The 17,500-nt window shown below is 39.7% G+C and overlaps 1 protein-coding gene across 2 annotated transcripts in view; it reads left to right on the plus strand.

Annotated features, from left to right (window-relative positions):
* The window catches only part of LOC138015266 (putative ammonium transporter 3), a 16,161-nt gene extending 1,307 nt beyond the window's left edge, over positions 1-14,854 (plus strand). The window contains exons 1-5 of one of the 2 annotated variants that reach the window (XM_068862243.1): positions 1-606; positions 3,469-4,596; positions 9,912-9,971; positions 11,271-11,347; positions 12,157-14,854. The exon at positions 1-606 is cut by the window's left edge and continues 1,307 nt beyond it. In XM_068862243.1, the coding sequence (XP_068718344.1) occupies positions 3,830-4,596; positions 9,912-9,971; positions 11,271-11,347; positions 12,157-12,944 (1,692 nt within the window). In that variant the 5' untranslated portion in view covers positions 1-606; positions 3,469-3,829 and the 3' untranslated portion in view covers positions 12,945-14,854. Of the gene's footprint in view, positions 607-1,903; positions 2,120-3,468; positions 4,597-9,911; positions 9,972-11,270; positions 11,348-12,156 lie in introns of those variants that run through there. The other variant, XM_068862244.1, reaches the window with a different exon arrangement.
* Positions 14,855-17,500: the final 2,646 nt, after the last annotated feature.

Consider the following 17,500-nt stretch of genomic DNA (forward strand, 5'->3'; position numbering starts at 1 on the left):
CATTTCTGACCCAAAGTGAATCGAGAAAGCATTGCATTTGGCACAACTGGCATGCATTTACCGGTTTTGCCTTCTCGTTATAGAGGGAAGAAAATTACGAAACGTTTAGTGTAATTCGTACTCTTTGAGAGTGCAACTTTGTAGATTGATGTCGGACCAGTGGACCAGCCTATAACTGGAATTGTCAAAATTATCAATTTTCATGCAATGTTTGTTGCCGGATATCGTGTTATTTTGGCTCATTTTGCGTTTCAGTTGCGTCAGGGTAAGTGTTAATTTTGGAAGTACACATAGTATCAACCAATGTTAAACAGAAAACCTTTCCTGTAAGGCTAAAAAATAAACATTTTCTGATTTAAATTATCATTTGTGACAGACACTGAACAGAACACCTGCCGATTTTTCATTATCTTGGGATATGCATTTGACGTTGACGACGGAACAGGAAAATTAGCTGCACTTAAATCAGTTTGAATTTTATAAGTAAAACGTTTACAACATCTTTGTCCTTAAACTGCGGAGTACTTTCTTTTTAGCAGAGAGAACTGGACAAATTTGAAACCTAAAATCAAGACGTTGTTCACTCAGGGGGAAGGGGACTAACACGTATGTAAACCGTTGCATTTGCTATAAGTTGAGCAATTCTATTTTTTTTTTTTTTTTTTACTATTTGCGAATTTCAAACACTGAGCCATGAACCATGTGGTGTTAAAGGCTATATTTCTTCGTTGGATTTTGATGGGAAATTACCAATTCGTGTTAAAAATGCGTTTTAGCATACGAAGATACCTGAAAGTTGGAAGAATTTTTAAACATAAACATCGACAACGGCATCCTTACTGTGCTGGAAATTAAAATTGCACTTAGAAGACCTAAATAAATATATATGTAAATGTGATGAGAGGTATTGACCGCCAGAAATAACTAACGGAAGTTTAAAATGCTTGGAACCGTGAACGTACAGCCGTGTGCAAACAATTGCCTTTTTTCTAATTAAGACGATATCACGTGGCATCTGTAATGCATGGACCTTGGACGGCTAGCAATCAATCTCTTTCCGCATTTTATTTTGTGTTTTTATCACTGCGAGTCAATTTATTTTGCAATCCTGTAAAAGGAGGGTACTGATAAATCATTATAAAAATAATCAAATAAAATTGGAGACAAAGAAAGAGAAGCCTCCTCGTGCTTATTGGTAATCATTTACGCTGAGGACGAAGAATAAGGTATCATGGCTCACTCTACTTTAAGAAATAAACACCATGGTAATAGAGATGATGGCAAATGACATCATTTAATACTGGCAAAGAACACGATTCTTACACTGTTGTAAAAGAGGAGATATATATTGCCCCGGTAAAGAGAAATTCATTCGTCGGTGAAGCCTCGGGAATACTCGAGAAAAACGCACGCATCGAGGATCCTTGTATGCACAGCTGTCGAACCTACGACCTTCCGATCATGACTTGTTCGGTTGCTCGTTCGCCGCCGAGCTCGAGGTCGCAAGGCCATTGTTATAACAATTTCTCACTTACAAACCCAGCCATGAGCAATCTAAACTTAAAAACGTGACAAAAACGTAAAGCCGTAAAGGAATCCATTCTGGTTCTGTGTATTTCTGTAGCTCATGCGAGCGGGGTTGATTGGATGACGTCACAAGACACACCGCTAATGTAAAATACACCGAACTCTAGGTTTAAGAGCGAAGCAATTGCGGACGAGTTTTTGCGATTTTTGGAGGGTTATATCAAGGCAGAAAAAGTTAATTTGGACGCGATTCATGGTAATGTCCCTTAGTTTGCATCTATATTTTACATTTTTGAGAAAAAAAGGTTGGAAAAAAATATGAAAATTTCGTCGTAGTAGCACTTTAAACTGACTTGCCTTGGACTCCAGGATTTTATTCCTCAGTATTCCACTGCGCATCCTGTACTGCGCATATGGGGTATCAATATTTATAAATTGGATCAAATTTGCAACATTGTACTAAGATAGCGTAAGTCGATCATACACGCTGAAACAGTTCTCAAAACACGCGAGAGTTGCCAATGACCCATAATTCTTTGCCGAGAACATGGCGAATTTTGTTGTTTCGATCTACGATAATCGAGATAGACAGGTACGATGATGTTTTACTCTTAAACGAGCACATTGACCTATATTTTTTATTCCATAGTTTTGGTGTACAAATTATCCCCTTTAAGACAAAAGAATTTTAAAGAAATTTATCCGAAAAAAATATACAGCTAAAAACGTACACAAAGCCCTTTACCCAAGGAGGTAAATTATGATCTTGAAAACAACGACTCGAGAATACGTTTTGAGTCGACGTCGTTTTAAGTTGACTGAGTGATTTTTCCATAAACTATGTGAGACAGTGTTCCATATGCCCTAGACTTTCTACCTATCAAGTGTTTTTTCAATTGTTTTTTTCGTTTCTGAGCTAACGCAAAATGTACCCTGAGCCGATGAAATAAGTGATTAGTATTAGTACAGGCACCTAAGTAATGGGGTAAGATTGGCCCATTATATCTCTTACGCAAGCACGGTGACATATCTTTCTCAAAACAGGTATTAGTAGGAAACATTCAGGGAAAGTTTCAAGAAAATCGTTTGACAACTTTTTTTCTGAGGAATCACCTTAAGATGCAAATTCACCATTACAACTTAATGCTGTGTCATGTCTATCAAAGAAATGCATAATATTCTCCGGCGCTTGCAAGCTCCGCCCTTGTTTGTATACTCGGCATGCACGAGGGAAGTTTTGAACACCACAATAAAAGCGAAGTAAAGGCTCCAGGGAAAGCCGACAGTAGGTCAATTAAGAAAGAAAACAAACGAGTCTCACAAAGTGCAAGAAAAAGTATAAACAAAGACGTGTAAAAAAAGTAAGGCACAGAAGCCAGCTGGACAATTCTTCCTGCCATATGATAAAACAACATATAAGGAAATTGATCAGATCTCGCGCTCTCCGTTTCGTCAATTTCGCGAACTATTTTCTAGTAACAGTGCAGCCCAGTCAATTTAAAAGTTAGACTTTTCTTAGCGGATTCTTGTTTTTTCAAGTTCACTGTTCACATTGTGTCCCCCATGCTTTGTGCTTAATAAGACAACGTGCCTGCGGCATGTATCCTCTTTTGTCATTGTGAGTGATGGAAACGAGCCAGTTTCTATCACACCAGATTACACAATTTGACAAGTTTGTGTCTCAAGCTGTCGGTGCCATGCCTGATTCTGAAAGACTGCTTGTATTGTTTATCTACAATACATACACTTGTGTTTCCACAGAGGAAATGAAACTAAGCTTCATTCCAGTCATCGATAGACTCCCTAACACCTCGGTGTTAAATTTTAATGAGGAAAATGGGAGAAAAGAAAAAAAAAATAGATAAACTATAGTTCTCCGACATTGACCGTTCTACACCCTGATTTCGTTTTTGTCTCGTTTCAATTCTTTAAATTTTTTAGGAGGTCAAGCTTCTTCATTTTGCATGGACTGGCAATTGGTTCGGTTCGTTGACGACCTGATATCTGCACAATCGCAAACAGTGGCGTAATTCATCCTCGGCTCTCTAAGGAATTATGCAAATTTGCCGTGAACAGGCAGTAGACGCCAATGGCATTTTAATATCAAGGCAGCAACTTCAGTCCCAGTGACACAGTGCGGTTTTATTAAGAGCTATACCACGGCACACAAAACCGCGAATTGCATTAACCGTACCCGTAGGAAATAGAAATCTGTTTGCAACCGGGTGCATCTCTCACGGTTGCTGTTGAAGATATCTCAATAATTTGTCAGAAGAAGAAGAAGAAGAAGAAGCGAACCGTGATGACCAATTCAAACTGGACGACAAGTAAATCGTTTGCAGAAGTAACGATCGCACAGCAAAACAACAAAAATGGCGATGAAATAGGCTCTGACGATTCAACGTGGATTCTCACTAGCGCTTTTATCATTTTCACCATGCAATCTGGATTTGGTCTCTTAGAATCCGGTATGGTTTCCAGGAAAAATGAGGTAAACATTATGGTGAAGAATGCAATTGATGTAATCTATGGGGGACTCTCGTATTGGCTGTTTGGATTCGCCTTCAGTTTTGGACTGAACGATCGTGCAAATGGATTCTGTGGACTCGGGTCCTTCTTGACCGATGCGGATGAAAACCAAATGGGACAAATCTATTCCAAGTATTTCTTTCAGCTTTCGTTCGCAACAACAGCAACAACCATTGTTTCGGGCGCGATGGCCGAGAGAACCAGTTTAAAAGCTTACACCATGTACTCGTTCCTCAATACTCTAACATACAGTCTTCCGGCTCATTGGATTTGGGATCACAGTGGTTGGCTCAACAGAATGGGTGCAGTGGATATCGCTGGCTGTGGTCCAGTGCATTTGGTTGGCGGTGTGAGTGGTTTAGTAGCCACGTTAATGTTGAAGCCACGGATCGCACGCTTCGACGAAAACGCCCCATTAAAACAAATGGCGTCCCCAACAAATGTTCTCCTCGGCACTTTTATGTTATGGTGGGGCTGGTTAGGTTTCAACTGTGGTAGCACCTTTGGAATTAGCGGCATGAAGTGGAAACTAGCCTCCAGGTATGACTTTTTTATCCTTATAGGAGTTATTTATAATGATTAAGCCAATGCCTTATAATTTGTTTATCAGGATATTTTCCTTTTCTCACCTGTTTCTTCTCTGAAAAAAAAAGAGCCGCAAAAAGCACTGAAACGTAGGTGAACATCAAAATTCATTGTCGCTTTCCCCACCTCAACAGTTCTTATTTCCAAAATTGAAAAACCTGTGCTAAGGTGCACGGTTGATGTTTTTGATATTCTCAGTGAAGACATACAGCCTGAAAATCTCGTTTCAAAACCATGTTCTCTCCGTAGAATATAATAAAACGGGTTTGCCACCGGAAAGTATCTTTTTATATTTTTCGGACAACAATTTGAAAAATCTGGCTATAATAGACGAGTGAACGCTTTTGAGTGCATCGTGGGTAATCAGGGCAAGATGGAGAGAAATTCAAAGGTTTGTGTGGAAGATCAAAACGATGAAAAGTATTCATGATATGCAATGTTGGTATTTTTTATTTTCCAAAACAGAAGATATGCGCTCAAAGGTACGGCAGAATAAAATTGGAGAGAATGGTTATAGTAGAAATTATTTAATTAAACAAAGTTTCTGCCATACATTTCCTTTAATTCCAAAGGCACAAAATTACAGAGAATGTATGGAGACAAAAAAAAACCAATATTTAGGAATTCCAAAGAACGGATATCAAGTCTAGTACTTCATCTCAGCTGTGAACGTGAACTTATTTGTTTGGTTTATGAAGGCGAAAGTCTATAAAGTAGAGTCATGTACAGTGTGTGTTTTATCCTTTTGCATGAATCTTTAAAACCAAAAGTTATATATTACACGATCAAAATCCCACGACATCGAAGAAACGGGAAAGAGACTTATATAATGCCAATATAATTCTGAATCAGTTGTAGTTGGGATGACAATCTTAAATAAGGTAACGATGGCCGATGAGAGATTAGAAGGTTTTGCACTTCAAGCTTTTGGTTGGAGCTCGAGGGGGCGAGCATGTTACGTTCTTTTGTAGTTGACCCTACAAAGCCTCAACGACCCCGCGTTTTTCAAAGGCAAACGGCTACCGGAGACGAGAGGAAAACAAGTTCTTACGTTACATGAAAAACTGACATAATTTATTGACAGTCACTGTTTTCAAGGCGAAGGAAGATATTAGTAATTGCCCTTGACGGTAGGATTTTTTAAGTAATTAAGGGAAACTAGAAGTTACTAGAAAGAACGAGGAAGATCCCATCAAAGGTCCATCTTCTACTCGAAGAACCGAGTACCTATGTTTTCCATGGAGTAAAGCTGACAAAGGACGCAACCCTGAAAAGTGGCGGCAAAGGGACGTCTTTAGTAATCAGATAGGTAATTTGAATACGGGAAAAAATATAGACATACAGCGAAATTTGACGTTTATGCGGCATAAATAAATAAAAGTCCTTAATTTCCCAAGAGGCACCAGAGAAAATGACCATTCAGTTAGTTCACAAATATCGAGAAGGCTGCTGAAGGCCTTTGCTACTGGCGCCAAAAAAAAAAGAAAGAAACACGGCTGCGAAAGACCTCCTAAATTATGGAGATTAACTTCTAAGCAACGACAAGGAAGAACGAAAAAGCCTAAATTAATACACTCTTTTCTGGCACGTGAAAGGTTTGCGTCTTTCATAGCAGTTTGAAAGAAACTGTTCCCTAGAGTAATGTCACGTGATCTGAAATGGGAAAACAAAAGGTACATTGTATAAGCTAAAGAAGTCTATTAGGTCGAGGCAGAAGCTCGTGACCTTGAGAAGCTTTTAACTCTGGTTCGTGGCTGGGAAGTTAGAAACTCTTAACTGGATGTAACGTAGCTCGTGCATTTTACCGCGCGTGCAGCTTCGATCTAATTTTTGTTCATATTTGGGCATAAAATTGGTGTCCTAAAATCCCCAGCTTCGTTACAAAGCCTTGTGCTTCCGGTCGACGCAAATGAGAGCCGATGAAAATCGGAAACGTCAAACATCGTTATTTTAAAAGAGGAAATAAATTTCAAACGTTCAAAAACCTTGTTGCCCAAAAACACATCGAGGAAATCACCTCACATTCATTTTATTTGGCATAATTAAAGTCAAGATGATCTTCTCGAACCTTACTGTCTACCTTCCTCGACTTTGGTATAAACCAATTTTCGAAATGGTAAATTGATAGAGGAATTGAAATTGAAGAGGAAATAAATTTCAAACGTTCAAAAACCTTGTTGCCCAAAAACACATCGAGGAAATCACCTCACATTCATTTTATTTGGCATAATTAAAGTCAAGATGATCTTCTCGAACCTTACTGTCTACCTTCCTCGACTTTGGTATAAACCAATTTTCGAAATGGTAAATTGATTTCCGTCATGATTTTATGGTAATCTTCTGCTCGTTTGCCTTGTGCAGGGAATGAAAAGGCACTCGTTGCTTGACATGGTTAAGTGTCTCGGCTTCACTCCGCAAGAACATCGCCTCCGTGACAAGTCGTAAATCCCTTAGATCATCGTGAATTCTCGTTTTTAAAAGTGTTCGTTTTTTGTTGACTTCTAATGTAAGCTAATCGTAGCCGTTTTGAGCCTATTTTTCTCTAAGCTGCTTCCAAAATATGCGCCGAGGAAAACGTACAATTAAGCCATTATGTTTCATTGTTTTCGGCACGTTAAAATCTTGCAGCACATAAGAGAGAGTTCGCTTAGCCTTGTCGTGCAAGACGGTCAATGTGCATGTAATGTAATTCTTTTTTATCATCCAGCATGATCTTCACAAAAAAATTACTGCCTCATGAAGATGGCCAAGATTTTTAGAAATACAAAGAGAAATGTATTCATTATTCACCGTTGAGAAGCTTTAGAACCTGACATATTTTTTCTATCAGGCAGCAGCCTGCGTTCAAGCCATAATGGAATTTAAGTTAATATTATTGCTTTACTTACAAATATCTTAATTACTTATTTCTTGTTTGAAGGAAATTAAACACAACAACTTATTTCAGAAAATGCCGGAACAATTACGTCGCCTAAGATATGTGTATTACAAGGAAACAACAAGAATTATTATACATTGGTGTCACCAGTTCGATTTTGATTGGCTATAAGCACGTACATGCTTGCTTGCTCTGTTTCTCTTACGTCATACCTACAGACAATAGATTTTACATATATTTATATTTATATTTATATTTCGAAAGAGGAAGTGTGTTTTGTTTACACGTGAAAAAATTGTTTTACTGATGAGGATTTTAAATTATCAAATTAACAGTTCAATTTTTTATGCAAAGCTAAAATGCCATAAAAATGAGATTAAAACCTTTATTTTATCCTATAAAGAAGATAAATCGTCTACAATTTTTAGGAGAAAGATGTAATGTTTATGCATCTAGTAAACTTGAATCAGTGTACGTAGGCGCAAACAGATGAATAAGTCGCTTCAATTTACAGCAATGATCCAGGTGGTTGATACTCCAGTTTATGCATGCATGTATGTATGTTACCTTAAGCATGCAGGGCGCGTGCACACACTTTACATACATACACACATACAACTTTATTTAAACTCAGATTTAGAGTAGCTCGAGAGAGCTAGTGTCTCCGAGTAAAATTAATACATATAAAAAAAAATAAAAATAAAAATATAATAATCCGCTTATGTACACATTAATATACACATATAATCTACGCAGTAATATTTTGAATAGCGCGCTTAAAAGCAATAAGAGATTCAGAAGTTCTTACGTCATCAGGCAGCATATTCCATACTTGGGTAGCAGCATATCTGAATGATTGTAATCCATAGGTAGTTGTGGTAACTCTTGGTAGATTCAATTTTAGGGTACCTCTGAGGTTGTATGCCACTTTCCGTTCTTTTAGTAGTGATTTGAGATATGGAGGAGCAACGCCATAAAGAGTCTTATACGTAGTAATTACCATATTCTGAACACGAGAAGATTCAAGATTGACAGACCCTATCATTCTAAGTAAAGTTTCATAGTCGCTGTCACTATTCAAAACCGTCCTCAAGGCCAAGGCTTTGTAGTCTGTGACTTCAGTGCTAACCACATGAAGGATAAGCGATTGAATTCTTACGCTCAACGGACACGGGCGGTCTGGAGCTGTGAGTAGGTGTGGGATTTGTCTCATATGGTTTAGTCTTCTTATGTTTCCTTTGTGTTACGTCATTCGTGAGTTTCACCCGTTTTTACACCACAACGTCGATTAGACCACAACAGGAGTCTGCAATTGCAATACTAGGTCCATGCAATGGCATTTTCACAGATCAAGCTGTTTTTAGACGAGTTCTTAACCATTTTAGGCCCAAAGGGGGGCCCCGTTGACGAGTAAAATCGTCTGGTGTTAGACAGAGTAACAAAAGAGTAAAAGATGTAGGAGTACATTTTACTCCAAAAACGGAGTAAGCAATACCGGAGTGAATTCTACTCCGAAAATGGAGTGGTTTTGTACCTTTTTTTTTTACTCCTTTCTTGGAGTTAATCTACTCCTTGAAAATAACAGTGGAGTTACAGTGCAACGCGCCTTACCGTGGCCACCCAACAAACTTTCACTTTTTGACAACCTACGTGTAAATACGTCAACTCAAATATCCATGCAACGGTGTTCAAATTACAACCGTACGAACTTTGCAATGAGGCGTGACTGTCAATGAAATTTGCACACCCTCAATGGCGGATAATTTGTAAAGAACTTTGTTTGGTGGCCACGGTAAGGCGCGTCGCACTGTAAAGGGTTAAATGAGATTTGGCGTCCATTCTAAATCCCTTGGGTAATTATTTCTCATGCAAGAGCTGGAAAGGTCTAGTTTCGCGGGAAAGTCAATCTAAGAATAACTCGGTCTGTAAAAACGCCGTCCCACAAACTTTCACCTGATATGTTGGAAACTTTTCACAGGAAAAAACGTTTACAAAACGTGTTTTTTTTTATTCCAACCTACCAGGAGAGGGGCCAGTCCGTTCATATCCATTCCTTATCAGCGGTTATTCACCAAAAGGGGTCCTACAGTGCATCTAAGCAGCGGTTTCTCGCCGTAGTTTCAGAATCCGGATCTTTGCTTGATAGCAAATATGGCAGACTTGGCACCATAAGAAACGAGATTTATAAGAATTGTCGGGAATTTTAGAGAGTTTTTGAAGAATTTTAGACATTTTTAAAATAACTTTAGAGCTTTTGTTTGGGAAATTCCGAAAAGAATTTTAGATAATTTTTCGGGAATTATGTAGCTAAGCCTAACGCTAATAGAAATGGGATCCTATGTACAAATGTTGACGCTACTGCTTATGTGATCCTCTTTTATTGCACAATCAGGGCAGCAGTTGTTACTATCAATGGCTCCATAGGCGGGGGAATAATCGGAATGGCATACAGGTGAGTCCAGGGAAATGGAATGATTTGGCAAAATGCTTGTAATGGGAAACACGGTTGCAAGTTGCCTTGTTAACGAATAGATCGCCCTTAGATTTCAGAACACTCAATTGAGTAACTGTCGAGATGCTTGCATAGGAATGCAACGAGCTTAGTTTCTCCTTGGACCCCTAATGTTGCTGCAACGTAGAAAAAATAGGATTTTGAATTTGGTGTCTCGAGATCGAGTTTTGACTGATTTCAATGGGGTTGAGTATGTTTGGACATTTAGTTAACATTTTGATTACACATACCTATTTTTCAATACAGCTTTTCGCTGGGAAAGTGTAGAAAATTTCAGTGAAAATAGGAACCCATGACCCGGAGCCTACAACTCTACTGTGTTCGTGTAACGGCGTTTTCACAGACCGATTTATTTTTAGATTGAATTTCCCGCGAATGAGACTCCCACAGGAGCCCGATGAAATTAAGCTGACGTCATAGGATCACCGAACCGGAACTGCCTTTGTTTTTGACCTAATTCGCGGGAAGGGCTAGTCTAAAAATAAACCTACTTGTGAAAACGCCGTTTCACACACGCTGTATGGAAGTTGCACGCTCCAGATGGGCTCCTGCGTGAAAACTGGTTTGACGTACTACTTTGATAATCCCAGACAAGGACAATTAAATAAACCAGTCTTCACACAAAGGAAAATACATAAAGTCGGCGAAAAGTAAGCGAAAATGTGTTCGACCATATTATAATTATGGCGGGAATTTAAAAGCAATTTTACTCATAGCAGTGCATTGGCTCATTCCTTGAACGTAACGCAAAATTTCCACGACATTTTTAATTTAGGCTAGACTGGCGTCGCCGACTCTTGAAACCGAAAAAATTAAGCATCAAAACTTATTTCGAGATTCCGTTGAAAATTGCCATAAAACCAGAGAAATATCTCCCTACGGACGCTTGTCATTAAACAAACCAATCAGATTCCAAAGCTAATGCATATAACAAACGCTGAGCACGAAAAAATGTGTGAAATTACGTCATCGCTCGTTTTCATTTTCCTTCTGGTTGGTCGATGACTCGATGGCGCGGGATTATGGGGCCAATCACAATCTGCAGAAAACACGAACTGATGATTTACAAAAACGCCCTTTTTTACCCACGCAAGGGCAATGTTATCTTGTTGTGTAAACAAAATCAGTAGCTCTACGTACAGCTAAATGCAAGATCGTGTAGAAACAGCTTTGTTAATTAGTTTTAGAAATATCCTATTTTGCTTATCATATGTGTTTATTTTCTTTTATTTCCCGCAGTTATATCTGCTTCAAGAACAAACTAAATATTCCCATTTTTGTGACCGGTATTCTAGCAGGGCTCGTAAGCATAACGGGTGAGTAAAATCATAAAATGTTTAATTTATCATACCCGAAGAAGGATTACCAATAAAGTTGTAGAAATGTCCTTTCCATTGCCCAACGCAGCTAAACGCTTTAAACAAACCGTGGCGCATCAGTCTGTAATTGGGATTTGAGCTAAAACATCGGAAGACAAAGGTACGCAACACCATCAACCAAATCTGGACATCGTGCTCCAATATAATTGGTTCCAGCACTATTTTCATGTAACACACCGTGAAAGGTCCTACTACACGCTGGTACGGGAGTGGGGGTTGGGGTCGCATTACCGCGGGGGTTAAGCAAATCGTAGGTAGCTCCGTCAAAATACAGCACCCGATCCAGGGGTAAGGACCTGTTGCAATTTGCACCTTTTTGGTTGGCTAAGCTGGGAAATTTGTCTCAAACAAACAGGACAAAGACGCATGCTTTTCAAAACGTAGCTTGAACCCATGACTAGGACAAAGCAACTCCCATACTAACTCTATGTCACGGCATTTTTACATCTACTGATATATTTTTAGACTACCTAAAGGCAGATCAGGTTCGGTGACACCATGACGTCAAGTTAGTTTCTTATGATTGGTCATCAGGCTCCTGCGGGAGTCTCATTCGCGGAAAGTTTAATCTAAAACTAAATGGGTCTTTGAAAACGCCGCGATGGGCTCCTAAACTTAACAAATTCTTGGTAAAATCAGTATAAGATTTTGAAACCCTCTAGTAGAAAATTCATTGATTTGACCCCAGTGGTTAAGTCCTTCAGGGGCTTTTCCTCTTAAAATTACTGTCTCTCCTCTGGATTCAGCTGTCTGCTCCCTCGCTCGACCTTGGGAAGCCCTGCTCATTGGTGCATTGGGTGCCCTGTTGGCATGTCCAGGATGTGCTCTTCTTGACCGTCTTCGCATTGATGACCCGGTTGGCTGCGTCCCAACTCATTGTTTTGCTGGTATTTGGGGTTTAATAAGCGTTGCTTTGTTTGCCGAGAAAGACATCTTGGAAAACCAATTCTCCCAAGATTATGGGGTCTTGAAAGGCGGTCCATGGAGTTTTCTTGGAGTACAAATGCTAGTGGTTGTTTCTGTTTCCGCTTGGGCCGCTGCTACCACGTTCCTAGAGCTGTTATTGGTTGACAAGGTTTTCGGACTGCGCGTGAGCACGGAGAATGAGCTGTTGGGCGCTGATTACGTTGAACACGGAGTTGCCGAAAACGATTTCACGCTTCAAGGAATTTACGATGAAAAAGAAAACGGCTCCGAACAGTTAAAATCTGTGGAGGTAAACGTGCTAAACGATTTGCCGATAACTTTAGCCATCGACACATTTCAGAACAACGATAACGGGCACAAATCTTTCTGGAAAAGGGTGCCCGTAAAGAGAAAAATTTTTCGGCGGAAGTTGCGAAAAGCTTTATCAATCAAAGGAAGTCGAAATGAGAGTCCTAGAAACGGTACCTTTACGGTGCAATTGTCGTATGTCAACGGAGGACAAAATGTGGTCGACTCGAACGGTGCCACCGAAAGTCGAGATCACATTCGCGTGGTTGAAAATGGCGGCGTGATTACAGACACTGAATCACACCTTCAAAGGAGCTGAGAATTAGAACTCAACTTCGGAAACGTAACGTGACTCAAACCAAACTTCATCATGCATGTTACACGTCAACTTTCTTCTCCTAATTGAAGAATTTATCTCCATTATATATAGTTTGCAAGGGTGCAGGGATGACGCAGTGGTGAGAGCTTTCCCCTCCCACCAATGTGACCCGGGTCCGATTCCCAGATTCGGCATCATATGTGGGTTGACTTCGTTGGTTCTCTACTCTGCACCCAGAGGTTTTTTTTCCGGGTACTCCCGTTTCACCCTCTCCTCAAAAGCCAACATTTGATTTATTTTGCGTTAATTGTTAATTTCAGTTTACAGTGCCCTCAATTAGTGCTCCAGCGCTAGAAGGCGAGATACTCAAATAAAGTTTCTTTCCTTTCCTTTCCTTTCCTTTCTAAGGTGGTGATGTTGATGCCAGATTTTGCTTTTTGCTCATATCGTGACCATGGCAGTGTTCTTTATATTTTTATTTTATTCATTTATTCATTTATTTATTTAACGAATTCGCCCACAGGCAGGAAATATTACAATAGGACACAAGATCCCCTACTAGGTAAATTACCCGACCCATCCCCTAAAAGAAAAAAAAGATACAAAGCCACCCATTTACAAGCACCCCTTGCTATAAAAAAGACAACTTAATAACAAACAAACTGCATAAATAGTGTAAATACGAAAAAAATATGATAATGAAACGATTCAAATGAAGGTTTCAAAACGTTCCGCATATGTTACTATATAGGGAAGAGAAAAAGGTTCAAAAACACTAAACTAGAAATACGGTTCAATAGGGTAGAGAGCAGTAGAAACGTGTGAAACGTTTCAACATGTACAACTAGTAAATATGTTCAGACGACGACACTCAGGACAAACTAACTTGTAAGAGCGCATGTCGTCTTGGTTTCATGAAAACAATAGTAAGTCCTTTATAGAAAAATGACTTAAGTTTCTTCTTAAATGATTCTAGCAATCTTTCAGATTTAATTTACTCTGGAATGGCATTCCACAAATTAGAAAAGCGTACAAAATACGAGTCACGAAACAGGGAGGTTGTAGCAAAATTATTCTTTAGAAAGAGACCTGACAAGCCGCGACGGGAACGCCAACTACAAAATACAACTAAAGTATCAAGATTTAAGTTAATTAAACCCGCCTTACACTTAAAGAAAAAGACAATATCTAAGTATTCTAGCCAGTAGTTAATAGGCAACAGATTAGGAGGATAGGAGTGTTCAGAGTTTTTACAGATGAAACGAGTTGCTCTTCTTTGAATGTTCTCGACCTCAATCATCAGGGTTGGAGATTGAGGGGCCCAGAGTTGAGAAGCGTAGCCCAGATTCGATCATACCAACGATACATAGAGCAGCTTCAGTGCATCTTTGTTGACGTCTCCAGTGCAGTTACTTTTTATGAATCCCAGCATTCGATTGGCCTTAGCAACAACGGCAGAGATGCGATCACTGAGACCACTTTAAGTCGTTGGTGATGACAACACCAAGGTCCTTAGCAGTCTGGACGACTTCCGTTGTGATCCCATAAGTCCCTGTCGGGGCTATTTCTTTTCCTTGAAATTCTTAGATTTTAACCCAAGCAATAACAATTTTTGAATAAGAACAGGGTTCAGAATTCCCGGAACTGTTAGTTTTTTAGGGACACCACTGATCTCTTAGAAAAGACTGGAACGAGCATTTATTGTTTGAAGAAAACAAAATCGCAGCGCTGGCCATCTTCAGAAGCGTAAGAGATTTCACTGTAAGGCCACTGTCTAATTCTTTTTCCGTAGAATATCGAAGGAAGTTCCGTTTTTACCCATAAATTTACTGTTTATACGAAGCTTAAGCGCGAAAGCTAAAGTGGTCCCGACAAAATAGCCCCGCGGGCTAAAATTTTGACAGGATGAGATCTTTTTCTTTTAGATCATTGACGTCATGCCAAAACAAAGTTGGGACGCTAACTTAACACGAGCGGAAGATCTCAGAAAATCAAATGCTCAGCATTGACTACTGTTACTGCAGTACCGCAGTAATAAATTAAGTGTCTGCAGTTTCCGCCAATTAGCTAGGTAACCGCTCCTGCGAGCTGTGTTCCCGCCATGTTGTTGTTGTTCACTTCACATGTGTGATGTGTTCTATGTCGTTTCCAAGCCGCCGTTAAGCGGCACTAAGTTGTTATCTCAAGCTCTGGAATAAATGTTTTTTTTTTATCTTGCGAATAACAACGACGTCAGGATTTGTTGAAACTCCTCGGGACGCCAGGTGTGCGTACGAGGCAGCCACAACTACGGTATCGAGAATATCGATGAAGGAGCTTAGCCGGGGCTTTTCGGAGTTACAACAATATCCCACCGCTGTTAAATTCTTTGTATGTTAATCTAGCAGACTGTCATCATAGTCCGGGAGCAAATGTCGTAAAATTAAGTCCCGTGGGAATTTCGTGCTGAAAGCAAGCCACCTGTCTGAAAGAGTTCATTAGGGTCTAGCAAGAGCCATAATGGGTCTTGGGTCCAGTAAACATGAAAATTTTTGGTGGCAACGAGGCTGGTACCTTAAATTACTTATAACCCCCTCAATTAACAACGGTTAAACCACAAAAAGTGGCAGATATTCGTAAGTTGACCATTTAATAACAACTGCTGATTATGAGATGGTCACGTGACCATTTAATATAAAAACGAGGCTGAAGATGAAAGCACTAATTCGCGGTCATGCTTGTTCGCAAATTGGCATTTTAAAACTGTCATGACAAGATTTGATTTTTTTACCATCTCAAAAAAGGAAGTTCTTAATGATATTACAATAACAATGAGCACATAATTAACAATTATTGGACGAGGTTGAGAAAAATATCGTGATTTATCAGTGACGAGCAGATCAATTATTTGCCAAAGCCAAAGGCTGAGGCAAATAATTGATCTGCGAGACACTGACAAGTCACGACATTTTGCGATAACCGAGGTCAATAATTGCTTTATCATTCGATCACCGAGTTTGTTTTTTGTTTTTGTTTCCGAGAAGCCGTAAGCCCGCGCTGCCTTGCGGAGTCGAGTAATGGCACCAATCAATTGGTTTCCTTCTCAGCATAATTATATTTGTAGACTTCAAATTGTACTTACAGTCAAACGTTCAATAACACTAGGCATCAACAAAGAAAGAAAATCAAAGATTTGCCCTTGTGCGCTCGCATCTTCCTTAGAAATTGAGATTTGGTCATTTCATGTTGCAGATTGGCAGAGAATGAGAAAGAAATGTACAAATGTTAAAGCGCACGTTCAAAGCCGTTGTTTTGCTCATTAGTGTCTATTGTTTGGTGGCGTTCTCGCTGAGGTTGCCGTCCTAGATCTTAAGCCTTGTTCACACGTACGACGGAAATGAAAATGCAAATGCAAACACAAGGTAAAAAGAAACACATAAGTTTATTCTCGTCCACCATCTTGGAAAGAGGACTTGAACTGCGCCTGCGTGTCTTACTTCCCTTGCGATTGCGTTGGCATTTGCATTTGCGTCTAGCCTACGTGTAGCCATACCCACCCCCCGAACAAAAACGGGAGGTGGGAGGGGTGGGTACGGCTACACGTAGGCTAATTTGTGTCGTACGAGTGAACCAGGCTTTAAGGTCCCTAATAGATCACAGATGACATCAAAATGTGGTAAGAACATAAAGTGGCACATGAGATGATACCCGAGTGTGCGCACGGCAACATGGAATTTATGTGCTTTATACAATATGTGAAAGAATGTTTAACACATATCAAATACAAGGTGTTATAAATGAACCCACTGGGAACTAGGAAAAATCCGAGCCACAGATGGGATTCGAACCAACGACCCTCCGTGATCTAGTACGGATGCTCAGTGGCATCCGTACCCAGTGGGTTCAATTGTAACATCTTTCATTTAATATGTGTTAAACATTCTTTCACATTCGCTCACTTTGGTGGTTGGTTGGCCGCATCGTTCACAAAAATACAGGCAACTGCCAGTGGATTTCAATGATGCTCTCAATGTGACTGCGCGATGCAGTTATGAGCTATGCTGTCAGTCGGTATTTGACTCTGTGGCTGCGTGAGGCAGCTCGAGTCAAATAGTCTCCAGTATCTCAGTTTTTAGAGCATACGTAGTAGATCACGGAGGGTCGTGGGTTCGAAACCCATCTGGGGCTCGGATTTTTCCGAGTTCCCAGTGGGTTCAATTGTAACACCTTTCATTTAATTTATATACTATAATAAAAAATTAAAAGGTTTTGATGATGAAGTCAGCTATGCCGCACTGTCCTCTGATAGGTGAGAAACAATCAAAATGCGTGCATTATTGAGCCCATTGTATCAATGTGGTCCTTAAGTATTTCAAAGTTCTTTCAAAATTAAATACTATTTCTTGGCCTCCCTGAATTAAAAACAAATGCAACCAGAAGTTCGAGAACATTCTCTATTATTATACAAGAACGGTTTATACAAACGTGGAGGCTGAAATCAACCTATGCAAAGAATGGAAGCTATATGAAATATGGTATTTTTGTTAAGGACTGGTATAGCAAATAAGAAAAATGGT

Source organism: Montipora capricornis, chromosome 9 (assembly GCF_036669925.1).
Source record: "Montipora capricornis isolate CH-2021 chromosome 9, ASM3666992v2, whole genome shotgun sequence".
Lineage (NCBI taxonomy): Eukaryota > Metazoa > Cnidaria > Anthozoa > Scleractinia > Acroporidae > Montipora > Montipora capricornis.